Raw genomic sequence first — 21,946 nt, 5'->3', positions numbered from 1 at the left:
GCTTGTTCAGCCTGGAGAAGAGGAGGCTCAGGGGCGACCTCATCGCTCTCTACAGTTACCTGAAAGGAGGCTGTAGAGAGGTGGGGGTTGGTCTATTCTCCCACGTGCCTAGTGACAGGACGAGGGGGAATGGGCTAAAGTTGCGACAGGGGAGTTTTAGGTTGGATGTTAGGAAGTACTTCTTTACCGAAAGGGTTATTAAGCATTGGAACGGGCTGCCCAGGGAGGTGGTGGAGTCACCATCCCTGGAGGTCTTTAAAAGACGTTTAGATGTAGAGCTTAGGGATATGGTTTAGTGGAGTACTTAGTGTTAGGTCGGAGGTTGGACTCGATGATCTTGAGGTCTCTTCCAACCTAGAGAAATCTGTGAATCTGTGAATCTGTGAACAATTCAGATCCTAAGGAGAGAAGTAAGTGGAAGAAGTATCTTGGTGATACTGGTTAAGAGAGTTGGAAGAAGCTACAGCTCCCTTTTGTTCCAGAAATAATGAGAAAGTTACTAAAGAACATGACAGTCTGATGATGCTTTTTGTACAGTAAGGCAGATAGGCAGAGACCTATGGGAGAGTCCAGATGGTCAGTGAAAAATCCTAATAAGGCACTTCTTTGAACACCACATGGTGTCCTAGGAACTTGAATCCTTGTACTTGAAACTGGGTTAGAAACCTGACTTCTTACTGACACATTTGTATGAAAAAGTCATAGATGTCTGAAAGCAGTTGGAAGCTCTTTTCCTGTAAAAACATGTGATCTTCTTTAATTAATCCAAGGCCCGGAAGGCCTTGACGGAGAGACAGAAGGATCTGGAAGCAAAAACGCAGCAGTTGGAGGTGAAGCTCAGCAACAAGACAGAAGAGGAAATTAAAAAGGCAAGGCGGAAGTCCACTCAGGCAGGTGAGTACCTGTGACCAGGGGCCATCAGGAGGTAAGTGCTGCACCAGGAAAGCCACCAAGAAGATTGTGGCAGGAAAAACTGGGATAGAACTGCCTGTCCATCTGCATTGTTTTTTTTAAGATTCCAGCTATGAAGTCAATGTGAAGCATGGTATGGATATGTTTGGTTTTAAATCCTCTGAAGAGGAGAATTCTCTTCAAAGAAAAAACTAAGCCGGGTTTTTCTAAGTCAGACTTCAGAAAATGATGGATGATTTCAGTAACTGGCCAAAAAGAAGAGTGAATTATACTTGTTTTCTAAAGGTGTGCTAAGATAACAGTGTTTGCAAAACTTTAAAAGTCAGATTCAAAGAAGCTTGTAGTAGCCTGAAGTGATTTTGAGATGGAATTGGGGTACAGTAAACTTATTTAGCCTGCATACACGCTTCAGATTTCAGACAGAAACATCTCTATTGTGGCTTGATGTTGATCTTGCTGAGACAACGAGATGCCTGTCTCCTACCTGAGGTCTCTGTTTTTAAATCCCTTAGGGTTTTCCAGACATGCTTGTAACTTTTTCAGGTTGTATTTAGTTCAGTTGAAAATCTGCCAAAGGAGGACCTATTGCCATTCAGGTAGCAGACAGGTGCTTGTCCAGAATGCAGCAGACCTATAGTTTAGGCTCTCTCAAGTCAGGGTTATAAACATACAGTTGCCCATCCACAAAGAAGTGTAAGCAAACTATGGGGTGTTCTGGGATAAGATTGCTCTGCGTCGCTCCTGTTGAAGCTGGGTTAGTGTGCAACCATGAAGGCAAGTTTTATGGGTCCAGAAGGAGCAAGCAAGAAGGAGTCTGAATCTTCCTGTCAGCTAGGGCATCCAGATGGCAAGCAAGGAGTTCGGGGCTTTTCTTGGTGTGATCGTGGATCTGCAAATTCACACTTTCAGGTATATTCAAATACTCTACCAAAGCACTTTTAGCCCCAGGAGCTCTCAGAGGGACAGGCACACTACAGGCTTCCCCTCCACACATCATGTACAGAGTATGGAGGTAGCGTGGCCCACCCCATATCCTGAGTTTTTCTGAACTTCTGGCTGAAACATAGCACTGTTTACAGTTCAAGCTAAGTACAGTCTTAGCTTTTAAACTTATTGTCAATTTTTCACAGCTCAGTGCCATTTATTACTGCAGTGAAAGAGAACTAGGTGGTACCAGCCTCTGTTCTCCCACAGAAAGGACCTTAGCCTTTCCTGATTCATGTGCAGCTCAAGTTCTGGAGGTTTGTCTTCCAAGTGGTGTCTACACATGGTTCTTGTTTCTCTCATGGGACAAGCCTTATCAGTCTTTGATACCATCTTCATAGATTTTTCCTCTCTGTAGAAGTTCCTCAGGTAACCATTGCATACACCACAAGTACTGGCAAGGTTAAGGCCCATATGACTAATCCTATTTACAGTTGTTTGGGGGACTGCATCTGATTTTTTCACTTGTCTGAAGTTCCTGTCAAAGGTAGTTACAGATTTTTGCTCAACTGAGGATGTTTCTTCCTTAAATTGTAGTTCCTTCCTTGGTTATTCTCTAAGTCACAGTTGCCCCCAACCATGTGGGTGCCTGTTACACTGCCTTTTTCACAGAAAGTGAACTTTCTGTCTATTTTTCCTCTGTTACTTAGTGATTAAAATGATTTGTTTAAGGAATACTGAGAATATTGTAGCGTGTGTTATACTGTAGTGAAGATGAAACTACTCGATGTGATTTGTGCATGTGTTTTACGGAGTCAAATCACTTCCATGGGATCCATGTGCATCCCTGTTCGTGCCTTTGATAAAAATATGTTTTAACTAGGGCTTCTGTGGTTCATCCTTTCATAGGTCTGTCTTGGTAGAGTGGTCCTTAACAGTTTTAAAACTCTAAGGCTTCTCTTGGCTTGTCTGGGTTCTGAGGACACTGATGAGAGTCATTTACAGTTTGACCGTATGTATAGGCAGCCATCTGAGGAGAAACAAATGCTGTGTTAGTGACAGGAGGCTCCTTGATAAATGTTCTTCTTCTGTCTCTCTGCAAATTCACAACCTCTCTGTTCACTTGGGTCTTCAGAAATTGTTTGTAATAGTTATTTACCAAACAAACAGAGGAGAGATGAAGATAAGAAGGGAGTAACCAAGAGTTTGGGCTTGAGTCCCCCCATCACTGTCCCAGACTGTGCCACTGTTACAGTGCATGGAAGGGGGAGGACTGGCCTTATCCCCACAGTTACTGCTACCCAGCAGCGTTTCTGGGGTGCTTGGGATGTACACAGCAGCAGCATTAATGATCTAGCTTTGAAATTAGGCCTGCTGCAAGTGAATGGTAGGACTAGAGACTTCCAGATACCACTTCAAACCACACCCTTTCTATAATCCCACCACTTACTGATAAGTGATGTTGCTTTTTCCTTCCTTCCATGTCATATGTTCTATGACTTTCATGTTTCTGGCTGTATAGTGACTCAGATTCACACAGGTGGGTGGAGATTATAGACTTTGGTTGCCACACCAAGTTTTAAGTCCATGAGGCTCAAATTTTCAGATGCATTTACTTCTTTGACACTTCTCTGGTCTATGTAGTCCTGTTCTTAAAGCTCAGTTCTTCCCTGGTTTCTGTATAAAGATCTTTTTATACCTAAAAGAACTGTATGAATTTGAACTGTGGACCAAGACATTACAACGATTAGTGAAGGAATAACTGAGCCTCGTTTAAAGAAGAAAGAGAATATACTAGTCAGAAAGTGGTAATCTCAAACGTGCCACCCACTTTACCCTCTTTGTCAGAGCAGAGCTCTACAATGGAGAAAATTTCAAGTAACGCAATAAGGTGTGATTATTGCCCTGAACAAGAGAGGAAGCCAGAGCCAGACTGGAATTGTGCATCTTCAGAAGAAGGAGAATATGAGAGTGTGCAGCTCAGTTGAGGTTGCTGCAAAAAAGCTTCCCTTGATCTCAGAAAGCTTGAGCCTGATGCTTCTCTCCTGTTTTAAACCTGTCTTAGAATGCAGTCTGAACTACAGAGCTGCTATCCTGCAGCTCCATAACTCAATATTATGATTTCCCATTTTAATTATTTATTTTTTTGATATAATTTTCTATGACCAGCTTTAATTTAACTGAAGTAACTATCTTTCATAGTTCTGGTCATTATATAAAATATTACTTAGTGTTCATATTTTCATTTTAAAATTTTCTCTTTCTCCTTCATGGTTTCTCACCCCAATCACTTGATCTTTAAGCAGACATCAATTGCATACATTTCGTTCAAATTGTTTTTATTGTGCCTAACAAATACCATCTAACAATTGTGTTCAGCTCTGCCAGGACTGACCTTCAAAACTTTTTGATCCGTATACAATACATGAACTACAACTTTCTTTTAAGCTTCATAATATAGGCTAGAGAGGACTAAAGTGTTGCTGTCTTGAACTTTTCAGGAGATGATCTGATGCGTTGTGTGGATCTTTATAATCAAGCACAGTCCAAGTGGTTTGAGGAAATGGTGACCACCACTCTGGTATGTAACTCTGTTTAGCATCTTAAGTTTATATAGCATTGCAAAGTTGTAATATCAACGTTGCAAGTTATTAAAAGCTTACTTAGCTAGTTACAGGGAAAAGCATTGGGAGAATTAGGTGATAACTCTCCTGTGGTATCTTGTGTTCTCAGTTCTAAGAAAAACATATCATTTGCGGAAGGCAGAAATAATTGTTTCTTTGCAGAAGACTCTAAACCAGTTCAGAGCTGCCTATGGGCTGGAATGCTGGAATTGTCCCCAGGAAGGATGAAGTAATGAGCAAGGAATACATGGAAAGACACACATTAAATCACTGAATCCATTTATAAATTAATGAATTTTTGTTTCTATGATTTTAAAGTTTCTTCACAAGTATTGCTGGCTCAGTAGAGATATCATTTAATTTCTTACTGTTCTTATTCTCTGATGCTAACACAGCTCACAGTATTCACCCTAAGGGCATATGCCTTCAGGATTAGTCACTAGCATACAAAGATACTCTTCTAGCTTTGATGTGCTGTATTCCTTGAAATATGCATACGTTAGCTTTAGGGCTCCTCCCTCATGCCATTCCTTAGAGCCCTTCTGAATGACAGCCAGTTACTTTCAAAAGTGGGAAATAAAAATATCTTCTGTGGGTATTTTCCTCACTGGACAAACACAAAACTTCAGACTCCTCCTAATAAGAAGCAGAGTCAATTGCTCAGCATTTAGAAGTGTGTCAGTGCAATATTTAATGTGCACTGAATAAATAAAGGCAGATGGGGCATGGAAATTCAGGAGGCGGATATAGTCCCAAAAGCAGAACAAGAGAGGAAAAGTTGGCAGTTCCTGTATGTAAGGGATCTGATCCTCCTCTTACCTGCACTCGTGTTTTCTCACTGATAAGTGCCAGAGGTGTGGCCATATGTAAGTTGCATATTTGTTTCTGGGGAATCAGTACAACTCAAGTGCTTTTGTCATAGCCTGTAGCCTGCACAGTAGGTTGGTTTGTTGTGAGATGGAAGCTGAGAAACATTTGAATATATGTCTCAGTATAATCAATATAAAATCTAAGTTCAAAAACAATCTGCATCTGATCTGTTCATATACAACACACAGTCAAGAGAGTCGGAGTTTGAAGATTTGAGTTTCCTTGTGTGCGTTCTTTCAGGAAGTTTGTGTTGCACATGCAATGCACATTCTTTGTGTCGCATGCTCATCAGCATTAGGACAATGGGTTCTGTTTCTTGGTCCCACATACATGTGCCCTAAGTAAGGGAGTCTGAGTTCAAACTGGCCCAGTTTTTTCCATAAGCTCAGTACGTCAGCCAGCAACATCAGTAGATAAGTTTTTCAGTCCTGTGCATACCATGAGCTCCTTTGCTCTTCTAATTCCCCAGGCAGATAGTGTGCCACCTGAGATTTTCGTGCTGTAAATCAGGGATCTGTTTCCCACAAGACATTTAACAAATAGCAGTAAGCACAGTGAAGGCAATGAAGCAGCCTGCCTGCTTGTGTATGCTGAGGCTGCACTCACCATGGTGCCCAGTAAGCAGACATCAGAAATGCTCTCTGAATGCAATTTTGGTTTAAAGATTTGACCCCACTAATGTACCTGTGGATGCAGAACTTTCTAGTAATACATCAGAGGGGAGTGTTAAGCCCATTTTAGTTTGTATCCTTAGAGATAGACTTCTGTGGCATGCTGCTTCTACTACTCCCACGCAGGTGGCCAAGGAAAGGACTAAATGCAGATTTTGACGCACAGTAAGAGTATCAGAATCCAGGAGGCATACTGCCCTCCCCAGTCCTAGCTGGCCTTCAGAGAAGAGGGAGGCAGAAAAAAAATCAACAGGAAAGTTAGAAACCACCTGTCTTTTCAACTAAAGCGTTGCTGGGCTTCCAAGAGCAAGTGCCAGGTCCTGCACCTGGGATGGGGCAACCCTGGCTATACGTACAGACTGGGCGACGAGATGCTGGAGAGCAGCCCCGAAGAGGATCTGGGAGTTGTGGTTGACAGCAAGTTGAATATGAGCCAGCAGTGTGCCCTGGCAGCCAGCAGGGCCAACCGTATCCTGGGGTGCATCAAGCACAGCATCGCTAATCAGTTGAGGGAAGTGATTCTCCCTCTCTACTCTGCGCTGGTGTGGCCTCACCTCGAGTACTGTGTGCAGTTCTGGGCACCACAGTACAAAAGGGATGTAAAACTGTTGGAGAGTGTCCAGAGGAGGGCAATGAAAATGGTGAAGGGCCTAGAGGGGAAGATGTATGAAGAGCAGCTGAGGTCACTTGGCCTGTTCAGCCTGGAAAAGAGGAGGCTGAGGGAAGACCTCATCATGGTCTACAACTTCCTCACGAGGAGGAGTGGAGGGGCAGGTGCCAATCTATCCTCCTTAATCACCAGTGATAGGACCCGCAGGAATGGTGTCAAGCTGAGGCAGGAGAGGTTTAGGCTACACATCAGGAAGAGGTTCTTCACGGAGAGGGTGGTTGCCCACTGGAACAGGCTCCCCAGGGAAGTAGTCACTGCACCAAGCCTGTTGGAGTTTAAGAAGCGTTTGGACTGTGCACTTAGTCACATGGTCTGAAATTTTGGGTAGACCTGTGTGGTGCCAGGAGTTGGACTTGATGATCCTTATGGGTCCCTTCCAACTCGGGATATTCTATGATTCTCGCTGCCAGCTGGGCAAGGTGGAGATTTTTCCCAGCCCATCATCTAGTGAACAGATAAAACTGCTATCAGGTGTAAGGCCCTCTGAGTCATACACCTTGACATGGTCTCCTGCTTCCCCAAGGAATCACCGGAGCTAACTTCAACAAACATGCAAAGCTTCTTGCAGGAAACAGATTCCCTCTTGGCTTGCAGTATCCCTGAAAACAATGCGAAGTTTTACCCTTTTTTTCTGTCCTTTGGCTAAGGCTAAAGTGACTTCTGTTGCTTGCTGTCTCTTCTTTGCAATTCAGGGGGAACCTCAGAATTCAGTTCCAAAGCATGACCCTGGGGCTGTATTGCACTGACTGGGGCTGTATTGCACTGACCTTTTGTATGTCATCCTTTGGGAGGCTGGGCCTTCCAGATCAGCTTCCAAGAAAAATGTGCACTTGATTTTTTTTTTTTTTTTTCCTCTTCAGGAGCTTGAGAGACTAGAAGTTGAAAGGGTGGAGATGATTCGGCAGCATCTTTGTCAGTATACACAGCTGCGGCACGAGACAGACATGTTCAACCAAAGTGTAAGTCTGCTTTTTGTTTAATCCCTTTGGTCTTTACTGCATTTCATCTGAGCTGAATGGTCCCTATCCTGATCTGACTAACTTGGTACCAAAAAGAGATGTGGAAGTAGTGCATGTTGTCAGCTTGTTAAGTTTGCAGCAGTACTGTAGTGCAACCCTCCAGTCCTGTTCCTCCAAGACTTCCTGATCCTGCTTACATTTCATACTACTGGATCACAGCTTTTAGCTGGGGTATTGAAGTTCATTTGACCAGCATGAGCTGTTACCAGCTCTGCCAGCAACATATGCTACACCTCAAGGTCATTTTTTCTTGCAATGAAAGATGGTAAATAGACAGTTTCACTGTTGGGAGAGGAAGTATATTTTTCATTTTTAAAAAGTCTAGTTTTCAAATATTTAAACACGGGAGGTATGCTGACCTGCAATACATGGTTGTATTTGATGTAAGGTATAGCTTGCAGATCTAGAGTCAAGAGACTGACTGGCCAGTGCCTGGTATAGGAAGCTTGTCTCTGCCTGACATTGCAGGCCTGCCTTTTTTCTGCTTCCTGCTACAAGGCTTCCCATTCTGGCCGTTGTCCCCTGGCCTCAAGTACATGCAGTTCTTAGTTGTCAGCAAATGCCACACAGGCATGCCCAAAGCAGTTCTGCACTTCAGAGCAGTGACTGTATCCACTTGAAATGCACCCTTGACATTTTGATTCTTGTTTTGTTTATTTCAGACAGTAGAGCTCGTGGATCAGTTGCTTCGGAAAGTGGATCCTGCCAAAGACAGGGAATTGTGGGTAAAAGAACACAAAACTGGAGATATCCGACCTGTGGACATGGAAATATAGACTGTTCTTATAGTTGTACGTGATGAATTAACCAGGCTAATGTTTTTTTTAGGGGTCAGAAGAGCATATGGAAAAGGTTGTTCCACTACCAGACACCTTGTAATTTATGCCTGTACGGGCTATCTCTGTTACATTTAGTCATTAAAATGGTTTTCATTGTGCTAACTAAGCCTTAAACACCAAACATTCCAAGGTGAAGAAAACAGGTGTGCACTTCCCACCAAAGGTTCTCAATTGCACGCAGCTTCCAGAAGAAATCTGCTTTCTGGTACAGAGAGAACTGTGTTCTTCAGTGACTTTGTGCTATATCCCTTGCATGGCTATCATATATAGTATGTTAGAACAACAATGCAGTGTCTCTTCTGGCCAGCAAGTGGGTAAATGAACATGATGCAGGAGGCAAGGAAGCCCTAATCATGAACCCCAGGTCTGTTACTGACTGCTTTCATGACCACAGGCAAGTCAATTAACTTTCTGGCTCCCCCATCTGTAAAACTTGCATATCTTGCAGCAACGTTGTGCAAATACATTTATTTCATATAACAGTTTCCCACCATGGCCCTTTTCCCCCATATCTATAGAGAGGACTCTTGTTCTTCCTGTTTTATACTCCCTCTCAGGGATACATAAACCTATTATTGTCATTGTTTCTGTTCTAGGCCAATTGATAAAGTTGAAAGTGTTATTTACCAGGAAAGACTTTATTGTGCTATACCTACCTCATTAGCTCAATGACAGAATTAGCTCAATGACAGAAAGAAGTTATATACCAAGGAATAAATGAGATGCTCAAAACCTTTCCTGCTTATGCGGGATGTTTTTTCATGGTGTCTTTTTAAAGACAACTCTCTAACATTTTGTTTGGGATTCAAGTTTAAATTGCCCTCTGTTGGTTCCTTCAGTTGAATATCAGAGACTTTAGCTATATTTAATTACCAAGTTCATGTAGCTAAATTATGCTTATCTTTTTAGATCCTGATTTTCAAAGGTACCACGTATCTGTGATTCTAGACTGCATTAAGTATAGCTGTGGATGCCCAGCACTTCTGCATCATCATATATTTAAACACAGTTTTTTCCTTACCAAAAATTCAACACAGCTTTTGGCACAGTGTTCGGAGACTTTTTTAAAAGGTGTTCATTTTCTTCTTCCGCTGTTATTTCTGACTGATTGATCAGTGTTGCTGTTAATATATTAGAGGGCCCAAAAGTGGAGGGGCAGGCGCCGATCTATTCTCCTTAATCACCGGTGATAGGACCCGCGGGAATGGTGTCAAGCTGAGGCAGGGGAGGTTTAGGCTACACATCAGGAAGAGGTTCTTCACTGAGAGGGTGGTTGCCCACTGGAACAGGCTCCCCAGGGAAGTAGTCACTGCACCAAGCCTGTTGGAGTTTAAGAAGCGTTTGGACTGTGCACTTAGTCACATGGTCTGAAATTTTGGGTAGACCTGTGTGGTGCCAGGAGTTGGACTTGATGATCCTTATGGGTCCCTTCCAACTCGGGATATTCTATGATTCTATTATTTCAGCATTTTATACTCAAGATTCTTGCTTTTATATCCAGCAGAAACTGGTTGAACTGGTTGCCCAGAGAGGTTCTGTAGTCTCCCTCCTTGGAGATCTTCAAAAGCCACCTGGATACTGTCCTGGACAACCTGCTGTGGCTGGCCCAGCTTTGAGCATGGCAGTTGTACCAGATGACCTTCAGAGATCTCTGCCAGCCTTAACCATTCTGTGATCCTGTGAAACCTTGATTTTCACCACTATAGCCTTTCCTCATTGTGTAGCGTGGTATTAGCTACAGTATCCAAAACTATACTTTTTCATTTGATCCACAGTTTTGCCCTACTATATCTCATTATTAACATCTCTTTTCCCCCTTACCAAAATTGTGTCTTCCGCTTGGCTGTTATTTTAAGCTTTTGTTCACCAATCTCAGAGTATTTAAATTACTGTGCTGTGATTAGAGCACTGAGAATTAATCTTCCCCTTTACAAACACAAGCTGAAATGCAGAGAAGTCTTATCTGAAATACTTTTTAAAATATTGCTGCAAGTGATTATTTTTCTGGCTTGTCATTTCAAACTGAATTCTGTTGCATTTTCATAGAGTGGCTTTTTCTTTTTTTCAACCACCTCTTTACCAGTATAGATTCATAGAAGAAGAATGAATCACCTTTTATTCACCTTAAAAAATCTGATATTACAAGTCATTCCCATCTTGCAAAAGCAAATGTCTCTTCAGCACCCTTCTCTGCTGTGTTGCTACCCTTTATAAACCTTTGCACATTGGCAGGTGCGATTTTGTGACTGCTGCATTCTCAGGATCACTCTTCCTGTTGTTGCTGATTGTTAGACCTGACACCTACCATACTGTCTTTCAGTTACACACTTCATAATCTGCAGTTACAATTTTATTCTCAGTGTTGGAAGCATCCAGCATGCTGATGCCTGAACCATAGTTTGCCTAAGTGTCGCTCTTTGAACTGTTAGACTACACACATTTTACTTCAAGTCTTCTTATGCTGCTTGAACAGGGAAGTTTTGTGCTGATAGGGCTTTTTCAGTCTTCCTGTTCATTCACACTCTGTTCTCAATATGATTCTTTTTGGCATATTGATTTGTACTTTTCCTATTTCTACCATGCACTTTGGAGGACAGGCACTTTTTTTTTTTTAAACCACAAATTCATGGTGAGCTTTCAAAACTTTAGTGGCCAAAATTTACTGCTGTACTTGAGAGCCACGTCTAAAGTCAACCCCTGTATTCTAAGCCTCACTGCAAGTTAAAATGAGCAGTCTTGATGACATCTCATCACGTTTTGATTGCAAAACCAAACAAGCTAGTTGTGCACTTTAAATGGTATTCTCCTTAATAAATGTCTGAAATACTCTGTTACCAATTATAGTTTATTTTTCCTCCTTTTTTCACAGTTGTTTATTATTTTATCTGCTTTGAACTGGAAATACTGTCCATTCGCACAGGTTTCTCTGAGGGCTGAAATGTATTTTGGTTCCACTTCTATGGTTTTCTTAAGCTGCTCTCAATTCTCAGTTGCAGTTTCTGATTACTTGGTTTTTATTGTTGATTTTTAATTATTTCCAGGCAGTTTTCCTACTTCTACTTTTTGGTCTATTTGAAATGTTGCAGGAAAGTGTGAGCTGTGTAGAATGATAATTCTCTTGGTGGAGGCTGTATCTTTGTTTTTCTTGCATAAGATGAGGTGTGCACTTGTGTCTGGCTGTTGTTTATTTGATGGCCCAGCAAACCCTTACATGGAACTGCTCTGTACTCAGTGAAATATTTCCTATATAATAAGAATTTTATCTTGTTATTGATGGAAGCATTAGGGAAGTTTTGCTGTTGCTTGAAAACAATGTGAATGTTATTTTCTACGAATGGTATTCCATTGTGGTACCACATTGCAGATTGCAATCAGTGATACTTGGCCCATTACCTAGTCTGGCTGATGGATCTTGGACAGTGTGACACCTTACAAATCAGCGACTGGTGGAGATCCTATGCTTCTGAACAGCCAATATCTTTAAAGTAGTAGTGGCATGTTTGAAGGGAAGCATGGATGCCTGCCCTCATGTTTGTTCTTAACAAGATTACTCTGGGAGTTTCAGTATTGCTCTATTCATCATCGAGTTGCAAAAAAAGTCTCTTGCCACCATAGGTCCTGAGCTCTGGTGTGATCTTGTTTTTCTGGCAGATGGGTCAACACACGTCATACAAGTTTTTACTGTTCTAGTTGCTATAGGTACCAGACTGTTTTTTGTTGTTTGATGCTGTCTTGCGTCTTCATATGGTTCCATGTTCACAGAGCAGAAGGTGGGCTTTTGATTAGTATTGATTGCTTTTACCTAAAGAAGCACTATTAGTGGGAATTTGCCTTTAATTTTCATCTGGTAGCTCCACTTGCCCTGTTTTTTTTTTTTTTTTTTGAAGCTGCCTGTGTTTCAAAGGCCTTCCCCTCCTGCATAGCTCCCTCTCTAGGATTAAGCAATGTTGTCACATACATACTTGTATCATGCTGCCAAATTTCTGGTTCCCTGGTGATCTCCAGTTCAAGCAGAGCTTTTGAGTTCTTGTCTGAGCTAGAAGGCTCTATGATCTCCGGTGGCTTCGAATCCCTTGGGTGTCCTGACTCCGGTGCTACAACAGGTGAGGTGTTATGCAACTGTTATTTCAGCTACTGTACGGAATGCCTACATTTTATTCATTGTCTATACCAGTCTGCCTGTATATTCTAAGGTATATTCTTCTGGTACAGTTAACTCAATAGAAAGTCCTTGCAAGTCTTTCTCTGAGGTATTCTTTTAACTTTTTTCCTAACAGAATTGATTCTGGATCCAATGCTGTTAGCTGATTTCTGTTTGAGTTAATGAGATGAAAGTAATGAGTCATTTGCAACACTGGCCAAGTGCACTCTCTCCATCACTGGCAGGATTCCAGTTGCTTTCATAGAGCAAGATTCAAAAAGGCCTTATTCTCAGATATCCAACCTGCTCCAGATTCACTCACATCCATAACTCTTGTTTGCTAGTCACCTCTATATGTTGAACTTGTGTTGTAAGTCTTCAGTTGTTCTCTTGTACGAAAGCTATTTCACTGGTAGGCTACTCTCCATCATCTTTGAAAGGTCATGGAGAACAGGAGAGGTGTCTGAGGACTGGAAGAAAACCGATCATTGTATCATTAAGGTTGGAAAAGACATCCGAGATCATCTGGTGCAACCATCCCCCAACCACCAATATTACTCACTAGACCATGACCCTAAGTATAACATCCAGCCTTTCCTTAAACACCCTCAGTGATGGTGCACCACCACCTTCCCTGGGCAACCCCTTCCAATGCCTGACCACTCCAAGAAATGTCTCCTAATTTCTAACCTGAACCTCCCCTGGCGCAATTTGAGGCCATTCCCTCTTGTCCTATCGCTAGTTATCTGCAAGAAGAAGCTGACCCCTAGCTCCCCACAACTTCCTTTCAGGTAGTTGGAGAGAGCAACAAGTTCTCCCTTGAGCCTCCTTTTCTCCGGACTAAACAACCCCAGTTTCCTCAGCTGCTCCTCATAGGACTTGTGTCCTTCACCAGCTTCATTGCCCTTCTCTGGACATGCTCCAGGGCCTTGATGTCCTTCTTGTAGTGAGGAGCCCAAAACTGAACACCGTACTTGAGGTGCAGCCTCACCAGAGCCGAGTACAGTGGGACAATTACCAGTGTGAGCTACACTATTCCTGATACAAGCCAGGATGTCATTGGCCTTCTTGGCCACCTGGGCACACTGTTGGCTCACGTTCAGGTGAGCATCAACCAACGCCCCCAGATCCTTTTCCTCTGGAAGCTTTCCAGCCATTCTGCCCCAAGTAGTCAATGTCACTCCAGTCTTGAAGAAGGGCAAGAAGGAGGACACAGGAAACTACCAGCCAGTCAGCCTCACCTCCATCCCTGGAAAGGTGATGGAACAGATGTCATCTCCAAGCACGTGGAGGCTAAGAAGGTCATCAGGAGTAGTCGGCATGGATTCACCGAGGGGAAATCATGCTTAACCAATCTGAAAGCCTTCTATGATGGAATGACTGGCTGGATAGACTAGGGGTGAGCAGTGGATGTTGTCTACCTTGACTTCATCAAGGCTTTCAACGCTGTCTCCCGTAACATCCTCATAGGCAAGCTCAGGAAGTGTGGGATGGATGAGTGGACAGTGAGGTGAGTTGAGAACTGGCTGGATAGCAGAGCTCAGAGGGTTGTGATTAGCGGTACAGAGTCTACTTAGACGCCTGTAAGCTAGTAAAGCTAGTAGTGTCCCCCAGGGGTCAGTACTGGGTCCAGTCTTGTTGGATTTATTCATCAGTGACCTGGATGACGGAATAGAATGCATCCTCAGGAAGATTGGTGATGACACAAAACTGGGAGGAGGAGCTGATATACCAGAGGGCTGTGCTGCCATTCAGAGGGACCTGGACAGGCTGGAGAGTTGGGTGGTTAGGAACCTCACGAAATTCAACAGGGGGGCTGTTAAACTAACAGATTAAGTGATCTCTGGAGGTCCCTTTCAACCTCAGCCATTCTGTAATTACTTGATACTGGGATCTTTAGAGATGGCTTTAATTTTTAATTTTTATTTTTTAATGTTAAAAGATCATAAGAGCATCGAAAGACATGTGGAAATACTTCTTATGTTCTTGGAACACTTTTTTCCTTCTGCAGCCCTACTTGAGCTGCTGTGGGGTAGCTGTATTTCTTCCATATTGCACAGTAACAGTATATATTCAAATCGTTCGTTCTTTCATGCGTAGCAGGTGATGTGCAAACTTGTTCTCTGTTTCTCTTTAAACTTTATGTATATTCAGTTTTCTGTTGCAGAATTAACTGCTTTTTGTTAATTTTGCTATCCCATAGAATCATACACCATGATGCAATGCAAGCAAGCATAGCTGTTTTGGGACAGTGATCTGCCTGCTAAGTCACTTTATTTTCTCATATTTTATTTTCCTAACAGGAATTTTCTATAAAGCATTCACAGGAAGCTTTTACATGGTGATAGCAGTCGTAATTACTCAGACCTTCTCAGAACATCTTCAAACTTGTACCTTTTTTTACATCGTTCTTTAAATATTTGCTGGAAGTGAGCCTCCATAGTCTTTATGCAGAAATGTACACTCTTTTGACCTGCTCTTTGGAAGTGCTTAGCTGTCAGAGGTTTCTAGGAAGTCATCAGGGCACACACAGGTGATACCAGAGACTTTGAAAATAAGGGTATTGAATAGGAATTCACAAGCTTCCTTTTTTTTTCCTCTCAGTCTCTCAATGAGGTAAACATTAAGAAACGAGAATCTCAAATACTTAATGTATGAGACTTAGCTGCTGTATGCAGTTCTCAACAGCTGTGTGTAATAGGCTATTGTAGGAGCATGGCTCTAGAGCCTACAGCTCTCCTGTTGCTGCTCTAATGATCCAATTCCCAAAATAAGTGAAAAAGTGGCTCTGACCATCTGTTTGTTTTATCACAGAGAGAGAGGGAGAAAGAGCATTGCTTACCCAGGTGGGTCCTTCACTATGAAGCACCTTAGAAATCCAAACCAGCACTTTGAAGGAACCCCTGGAGTGAGTAGATGTGGCTTCTTGGTGTGATCAACTGATTGCTTCATTCTGAATAGAAAAAGTATTTGCTATTTCGTAATAGCCAGTGTGCTGTTTTGCACTAGTGCAGCCTGCTGGGCCTATTCCTAGAGATAGGAGTCAAGAGTTTGATGTCCTGGAAGCAGTCCTGGTCACTCTTACATTTCTACTTTGCAAGAACAATGTCTTTTTTCCTGATCACTGAGCCTTATGTAAAGTCTGTAGGCGTTTTGCTATCCAGCACATGTTCAAACAGAAGAATCAGGTCCCAGACGTAGTGGTTTCCGAAGCATTGCTGTGAATAATTCTTCCTGTATGGGCATTCCTTCGGTACGGTGTTCAGGAGCAGCTGACTGGTGTCCTTCTGTGCATGGTGGAGGCATCTGACATTTTGCAGAGGAGCATGTTGGTCCCTCTTAACCAGGCGGGTGATAGTCACAGGCAGATTCAAATTAAAAAGCGTACACATAAGATAGTAAAATATTTAATTGCCCCAATGAAATTTGAGCTTGATGCTAGGCACTCATCTTCCTCAGAACCCTGACGGGTCCAGTAGAAGGCTCATTGCTGAATTTTGCTTAGCATATGAAAATCAGTAATGAAATGTTCCCTTGTATCTCTTCCTTGATACAGGGCTCTCTGACTAGCATGTGATTGTGCAAGCAGGAGACTGATATGTGGCAATAGCACACTGATGACTGCAGAATGTTATTTGGATTTGGCAGTAGTATGATGTCCTGTGCCACGGCACTGAACTGGCTGTGAGTCAGGCAGAAATCTATCAAGCCTCGTGTGCAGGTATTCTCCAGGAGCTTGGAGAACACAGTCTTTCTTTTACATAATTATGATGTCATCTTTCACATCAGCAAGTCCTTGTCTTCCTCCTGAGAACTGTTGTATAAATATTATTCATTACATTGTCTCATAGTAGATCTTATGTAAGAGGGCATCTGTCAATTTTAATTTCTTCAACTTCATTGTTACTACCCCCCCCTCCCCCTTCGTTACTGACATACACCAGTTTTCAAGATCTTTTCTTTGATTTTGAATGTTCATAGAACATTTCTTTTATGTGTTGACCAAACTTCACGCTTCTGGATATTTTCTGAGGCTGGTAAGTGCTTGCTTTTTGGAGATGTTGTTTTGGGTTTTGTTTTGGAGTTCTCTAAACAGCCACTAGGTTTGGAAGTGCAATGACTCCTTTTTGTGCAAGTCACAGTTTATCTTTTTTCCCTGGAGATTTTTTCTGAAGGGACCAACACATAGCAAAATTTCACTTAAATTTCTAATCCCATGTGTTCTCAAAGCAGAAACCTTTTGTGCCTAATGAAACATCTGTTTCTAACAATTGTACATGGACAAAATCTTTTAGAGACCAATAAAATTTGTCTTACAGTAATAGCATACTAATTACATAAAAATACAAATTTGAAACATTCAAATTTAACTCCCTCAACTTACATTAAGTTGAACTGTTTCAGGTGTATTGTAAGAGACAAACTCAGTGGATATTAAGAACAAAAGCTTTTCAGCTGCTATATTCAGGTTCAGTGAGTGGACAAGAGTATAGTTTTGAATATATATAGTCTTTCAGAGCTACTGATTTCATAAATAACTGAATAATGGCTTGTATCACAACCCTACTAAAACTGAGCTAGTTGTTCCTCTTGAAGTGCCTCTTTAAATTGTACATGCTACAACCATATAAAATACACAGATTGACCCTAAAAATTTTCAGAACTTAGGAGCAGCCAGTATGTACAGATCTGTGCAGGAATCTCAACCCTTCCTCCTTGTTCTGGACTGTGCACTCTTTTAGGGCATTCACACTTATATATTCCTGCCTTTATGTCACTGATCATTTACAGTCTAACACAGGCATCATAAAATCATAGTGCTGAAAATGGAGAAGGAAATGTTAGCCATGTTAGACTTAACTGCATTGAAAGACAGTTTTAACTTAATTTTCTGACACATAGGTATAGTGGTCTCAGTATAAGGGTCTCAGTAGGGAATAAGCAGGCAGTTCTGCATAAAATATAGTTGAGTCAAGTAGCATTTAGGGCTTAACTAATGCTATTTTGTAAAAACAAACCTTGACTCTTCTTTAAAGCAGTTGCTTGGAACAATTTTTCTGGTACTGGAAGTCCAAAGCTGAACAGTGATTTCAGGGATCTCACATCCGCACGATGTGACAATCTTAGTCATTTGAATTTGGGAATGCTTGACCTGAAATTCCTTGTTCCTTTGGAGGTGTTTTGATGGGATGACTGAGATTTTCAAAAGAACATAAGGAATTTTGATACCCATTTACCACTCTGTTACTTCAGTATGACAAAAACATTCTTAGGGACAGAAACCTCTATTCGTTAAAATGAAATTTAAAAACAAAAAACAAACAAAACCCCACCACCAGCAGGTTCTAGTATTGGGCAAATGTTTTCTTCTCTTTAATTTCCATTTTTCCAGCAGCCCAAGACAGTGAAAAATCTACCAAACGGTTTTGCAGACATTCTGGCAGCAAGGATTCAAGGGTAGGCCAGATTACCAGTCATACAGTAAAACAGAGTTTTCTGCTAAAATAAGATTGCTTGTTTGGTCCTTTTTGTGTAATTTGCTAAATACATTCTAAAATTTTAGAAAAGATGTCTCTTGCCACTACTAATTTCTTTTTAAAGATGTTTAACCAGAGTTTTGTAACATTCCATAAATTTTGGCTGACTAGACCTCTTAAAATAGTTTATGTATCATGCAGTCTCTGTCTGGGTAATTAGTAAATCTTGCATCATTGTGCAAATTGTAGGATGAGGTTTGTTCCATAAAGGTACATGAAGGAATCACCAACCTGAAGAAGTTGAATGCAGAAAGCATTTAAGGGGCAGATCTTCAGCTTGGGTATACTGGCAGAGTTTGGTGGAAGCTACTATATGTCAGTATGGATCTTGTCCTTCAATATCGAAGGCATTTCCACAACATAATGTTTGTCTTCTGTAAAACAATTTCATATGGTTAAACTGTATTTTCCTCTATTGTTCTGCAAGTTTATATGCACCACAGTGCTCATCTCATAACCTGTAAAATAAACTGTACAGAGACACATTGAGCATGGAATTGTATATACCAGACTGTTTTTTTCTTCTACCAAAGTCACACACCTTTTGAATGCAATATCGTCAAAGTACACCTGGGGTGTCATATGCACATTTACTGCTTTGTTGATGCTAGTGTAACATAGCTAGAATTTGCAATCACATCCATCAGGTGTAATGTACTTACCCATATCCTTTTCAGACCTTTGCATGATATTCAGATGAGTACAATTGTTAAAATTTCATTTTTATATAGAAAACTATTTAAAACACAGTAGTTAAGTGGGTTTGATTCATAAACAGGCGTGAAAGCAGCTGCCATGAAATGGGCATAGTTTAAGTGCTCTGTAAGTGTTCTACACACAGTCCTTTAGCTGCAAGTCCCATGTTTACCTTGAAGTTTAGATGAAGAGAAAGCATTGTTGTAAAATGTTGTTAATAAATTGTTCTACTTTGAATGTTTGAGTTAACATGCATGCTGGCAGGTCTTCTAACAAAGTCAAAGTCAACCTTACCAAAATTCTGTCTAGTCCAACAACTGTCTCCAATGTGGGATGCTGCTGGAGAAGCAGAGCACAGAACAAGCACGTGTCACAGTTCTGCAGAGCATGAGCTCACCCTCCCAGCAGCATGTGATACACTGACTTTGGAGGTAAAGGCATTGTCCACACATCTCATAATCCTCACTGGAGCTTCCTCCTAAGAATTTTTCCAGGTTTGATCTCATGTAAAAATTTACTTTCTTCACCCACCTGCAGAATAGTCCTATATCTGCATGACGTGTTTTTAAAGATAAAGGAATACAGGAGTTGCTAGTAAAGGAAATTCCTAATACATTGATGTGGTAAGTAGTTGAAGAGTTGTGCTTACTCTTCATGGGAAAGGAAGAGACAGGTAAGGCACTGCAAAAGTTCTAGGCTGAAGCTTGGTTTTCAAAGCAGTACATTTGCACTTTGCCCAAAGTAGCCTAAATCTGCTAAAAAAAAGTCTCAGAATGCTGTTTCAGGTGTTGGTGCATGGTGTAAACCATCTTGGGGAAAGCTTGGCAATTCTTAACATATTGTGGTACACTTCATTGCACCTTATCACCAAACAGCATTTTCAAGTGTGGAGGACAATACAACTCTGAAACCGCAGATGAGGAGATACCGTACAACTTGTGACATTTGCTGTGCTGGTGTGGTGGCTCTTAACTGTTACAGTCAAGGACCAGAGTGGATGATCGGGCTGTCAGCCTCACAGTCTATGACATTTGGATATAAAGGACAGAAGATTTTACTTCATTTTGGACACAAACACCTGTCTTTTGCAAACAATAATTACTCAAAAAATTACTCAAAATAATTACTTAAAAAAATAATTACTCAAAAAAGCTTGGATTTCACAGTACAGTAACGCTTTTGACCCTCTCACATTCCTCAGAAGTAGAAAAAAAGGTGGAAGGGCATCAGTGAAGTGATTTGATTTCAGATTTCTTTCGCAACTAATAAGTAGATATGCTTTATTCCTCAAGCCCTTACCTAATGCTTCAGACATTCCTGTTACTTATAAATAAAATCCTGTCAATTCTGTCTGCATCTTCTGATGTTTCCTAATCAGCAACATGATTTGGAAGTTTCTGGATAAGTCCTTACAAGTTAAAAGTATTAAATGGAAATTGGAGGCTGCATGGACACCAGTGATTTGAATCAGGTCCCATTTGTACTAGGTGCTGTTCCTCATCACCTTCATTATTTTTGTGTAGGGTTCCACCTTTCCTTCAGGGCTGGAATAAGTTAGGCTTGTTGAAGGTAGAATTTTGGAGCAATTCAATTATTAAGTGACCTGAGAACAGTATGCTTCCTGTGTTGCTGTTTATGGCCATGTACCACAGGCAGGACGCATAAAGTCCATTTGCAAGTCTCTTCAAAGGCAGATTCTGATCTAATGGCCCTACTGACAGATCCAACGGGAGCCCTGCTAGTCAAAGAAAAATGCTTTAATCAGAATAGTTTTTGTTCTGACAGTCCTAAAAACTGCAGGGAATGCAAACTGCACTGTGTCAAATAGCACCTGGTAGGCTCTGGGCAGGAGGAGTCTAGCCTGTAGGAGATCATTTCTTAACCTGGCTGCGTACAGGCCAGTTAGAGGAGGTCTGGGGGAGTTCCCCAATGATGTGCTCCCAGTGGCCTGCTGCCACAGGGACATCTGAACTCAGAGATCATATTATTTAGCACATAATCAGTAAGTAATGAATGATGGCTTTTACTTGGCTCTGCTTTGCACAGAATATTTCAGGATTAAGCCTCACTTTTGGCTACATATACTGTCCAGTATGCATCCTTTGCTGATGAATCTAAGCATTAACTTTTGATGTTTTATGCTGTATTCCTGTTATTGATTTTGGACAGTCATGCAACTTGCATAAAAATGTAGCATTTCAGATACACCTGTTTCAGGGCTCTGACTGTGCAGTGACCTTCCTGTGCAATAAAGGCACTGTTCGTTCATTGATTTGAGAAAAATCTTTTTGATTTATTTGTTATTTCAGACAGGGCCTTCCCACAATGATAATACATTGTAGATGAATATTGAATACAGCCAGTAAGCCTGGAAAGCTGTGCAGAGTTAGCATTTTTATCACCAGGAACAACTGACCCTTTCGTCACAGAAACAATACATTGTCACCTGAGGTGAAATGTTTATGTAGGTCTACCTTTTAAAATGTTATTTCTGCATTTTCTTTCCCATATGCCTACTCATACCATCCACAATTTCCAAACAGCCAAATCTTGGGCGTGTCTAGAGCCCCAGCAATGTTCCTACAGATAAAAGCAAAGTTAATCTTTTATCAATATAATCCCACTCTACCGAATGGTCAGACAGAAAGCATTGCACCCTGGTGCTTACTTACTTATATTGGTCTGGACTCTGAAGGATGTCCAGTAATTATTTCCTGCCTTGAAGTAAGTGTTCTCAAGTCCTTCATGAGGTGTACTTATTTTTTGACTCGTGTGATAAAAAATGAGTAGTCAGTAGGTTAGTAGAATTGAACAGCAACCAAGGTAAATTTCATTAACTGTGTTGTATTTGTGAGACATCAACCTTGTACTAGTCATGTGCTGTAGAAATAATAAACAACTCTTTTCCTATGCACATTTTGGGGTTTTGCACCGGAGTTTGTGGCCTAGAAGCTAAAGGCTTAATTTAAATGCCCACTACTAACTCACCTGAAGGGATGTGTAGCCTTCCTCTCAACAGCTCTCCACATCTGTTCCCAGCCTG

The 21,946-nt window shown here is 41.4% G+C and overlaps 1 protein-coding gene across 4 annotated transcripts in view; it reads left to right on the top strand.

Moving 5' to 3' along the window:
• Positions 1-18,696, top strand: part of GAS7 (growth arrest specific 7) — a 117,319-nt gene extending 98,623 nt beyond the window's left edge. For all 4 annotated transcript variants that reach the window (XM_048054954.2, XM_048054953.2, XM_048054956.2 and 1 more), the window contains exons 11-14: positions 771-894; positions 4,338-4,417; positions 7,532-7,630; positions 8,353-18,696. In XM_048054954.2, coding sequence (XP_047910911.1) covers positions 771-894; positions 4,338-4,417; positions 7,532-7,630; positions 8,353-8,466 — 417 coding nt within the window. In that variant the 3' untranslated portion in view covers positions 8,467-18,696. The remainder of the gene's footprint in view (positions 1-770; positions 895-4,337; positions 4,418-7,531; positions 7,631-8,352) is intronic.
• The last annotated feature ends 3,250 nt before the right edge of the window (positions 18,697-21,946 follow it).

The sequence above is a fragment of the Anser cygnoides genome, chromosome 19 (genome assembly GCF_040182565.1).
Source record: "Anser cygnoides isolate HZ-2024a breed goose chromosome 19, Taihu_goose_T2T_genome, whole genome shotgun sequence".
NCBI lineage: Eukaryota > Metazoa > Chordata > Aves > Anseriformes > Anatidae > Anser > Anser cygnoides.
This window is presented reverse-complemented; position numbering and strand designations above follow the sequence as displayed.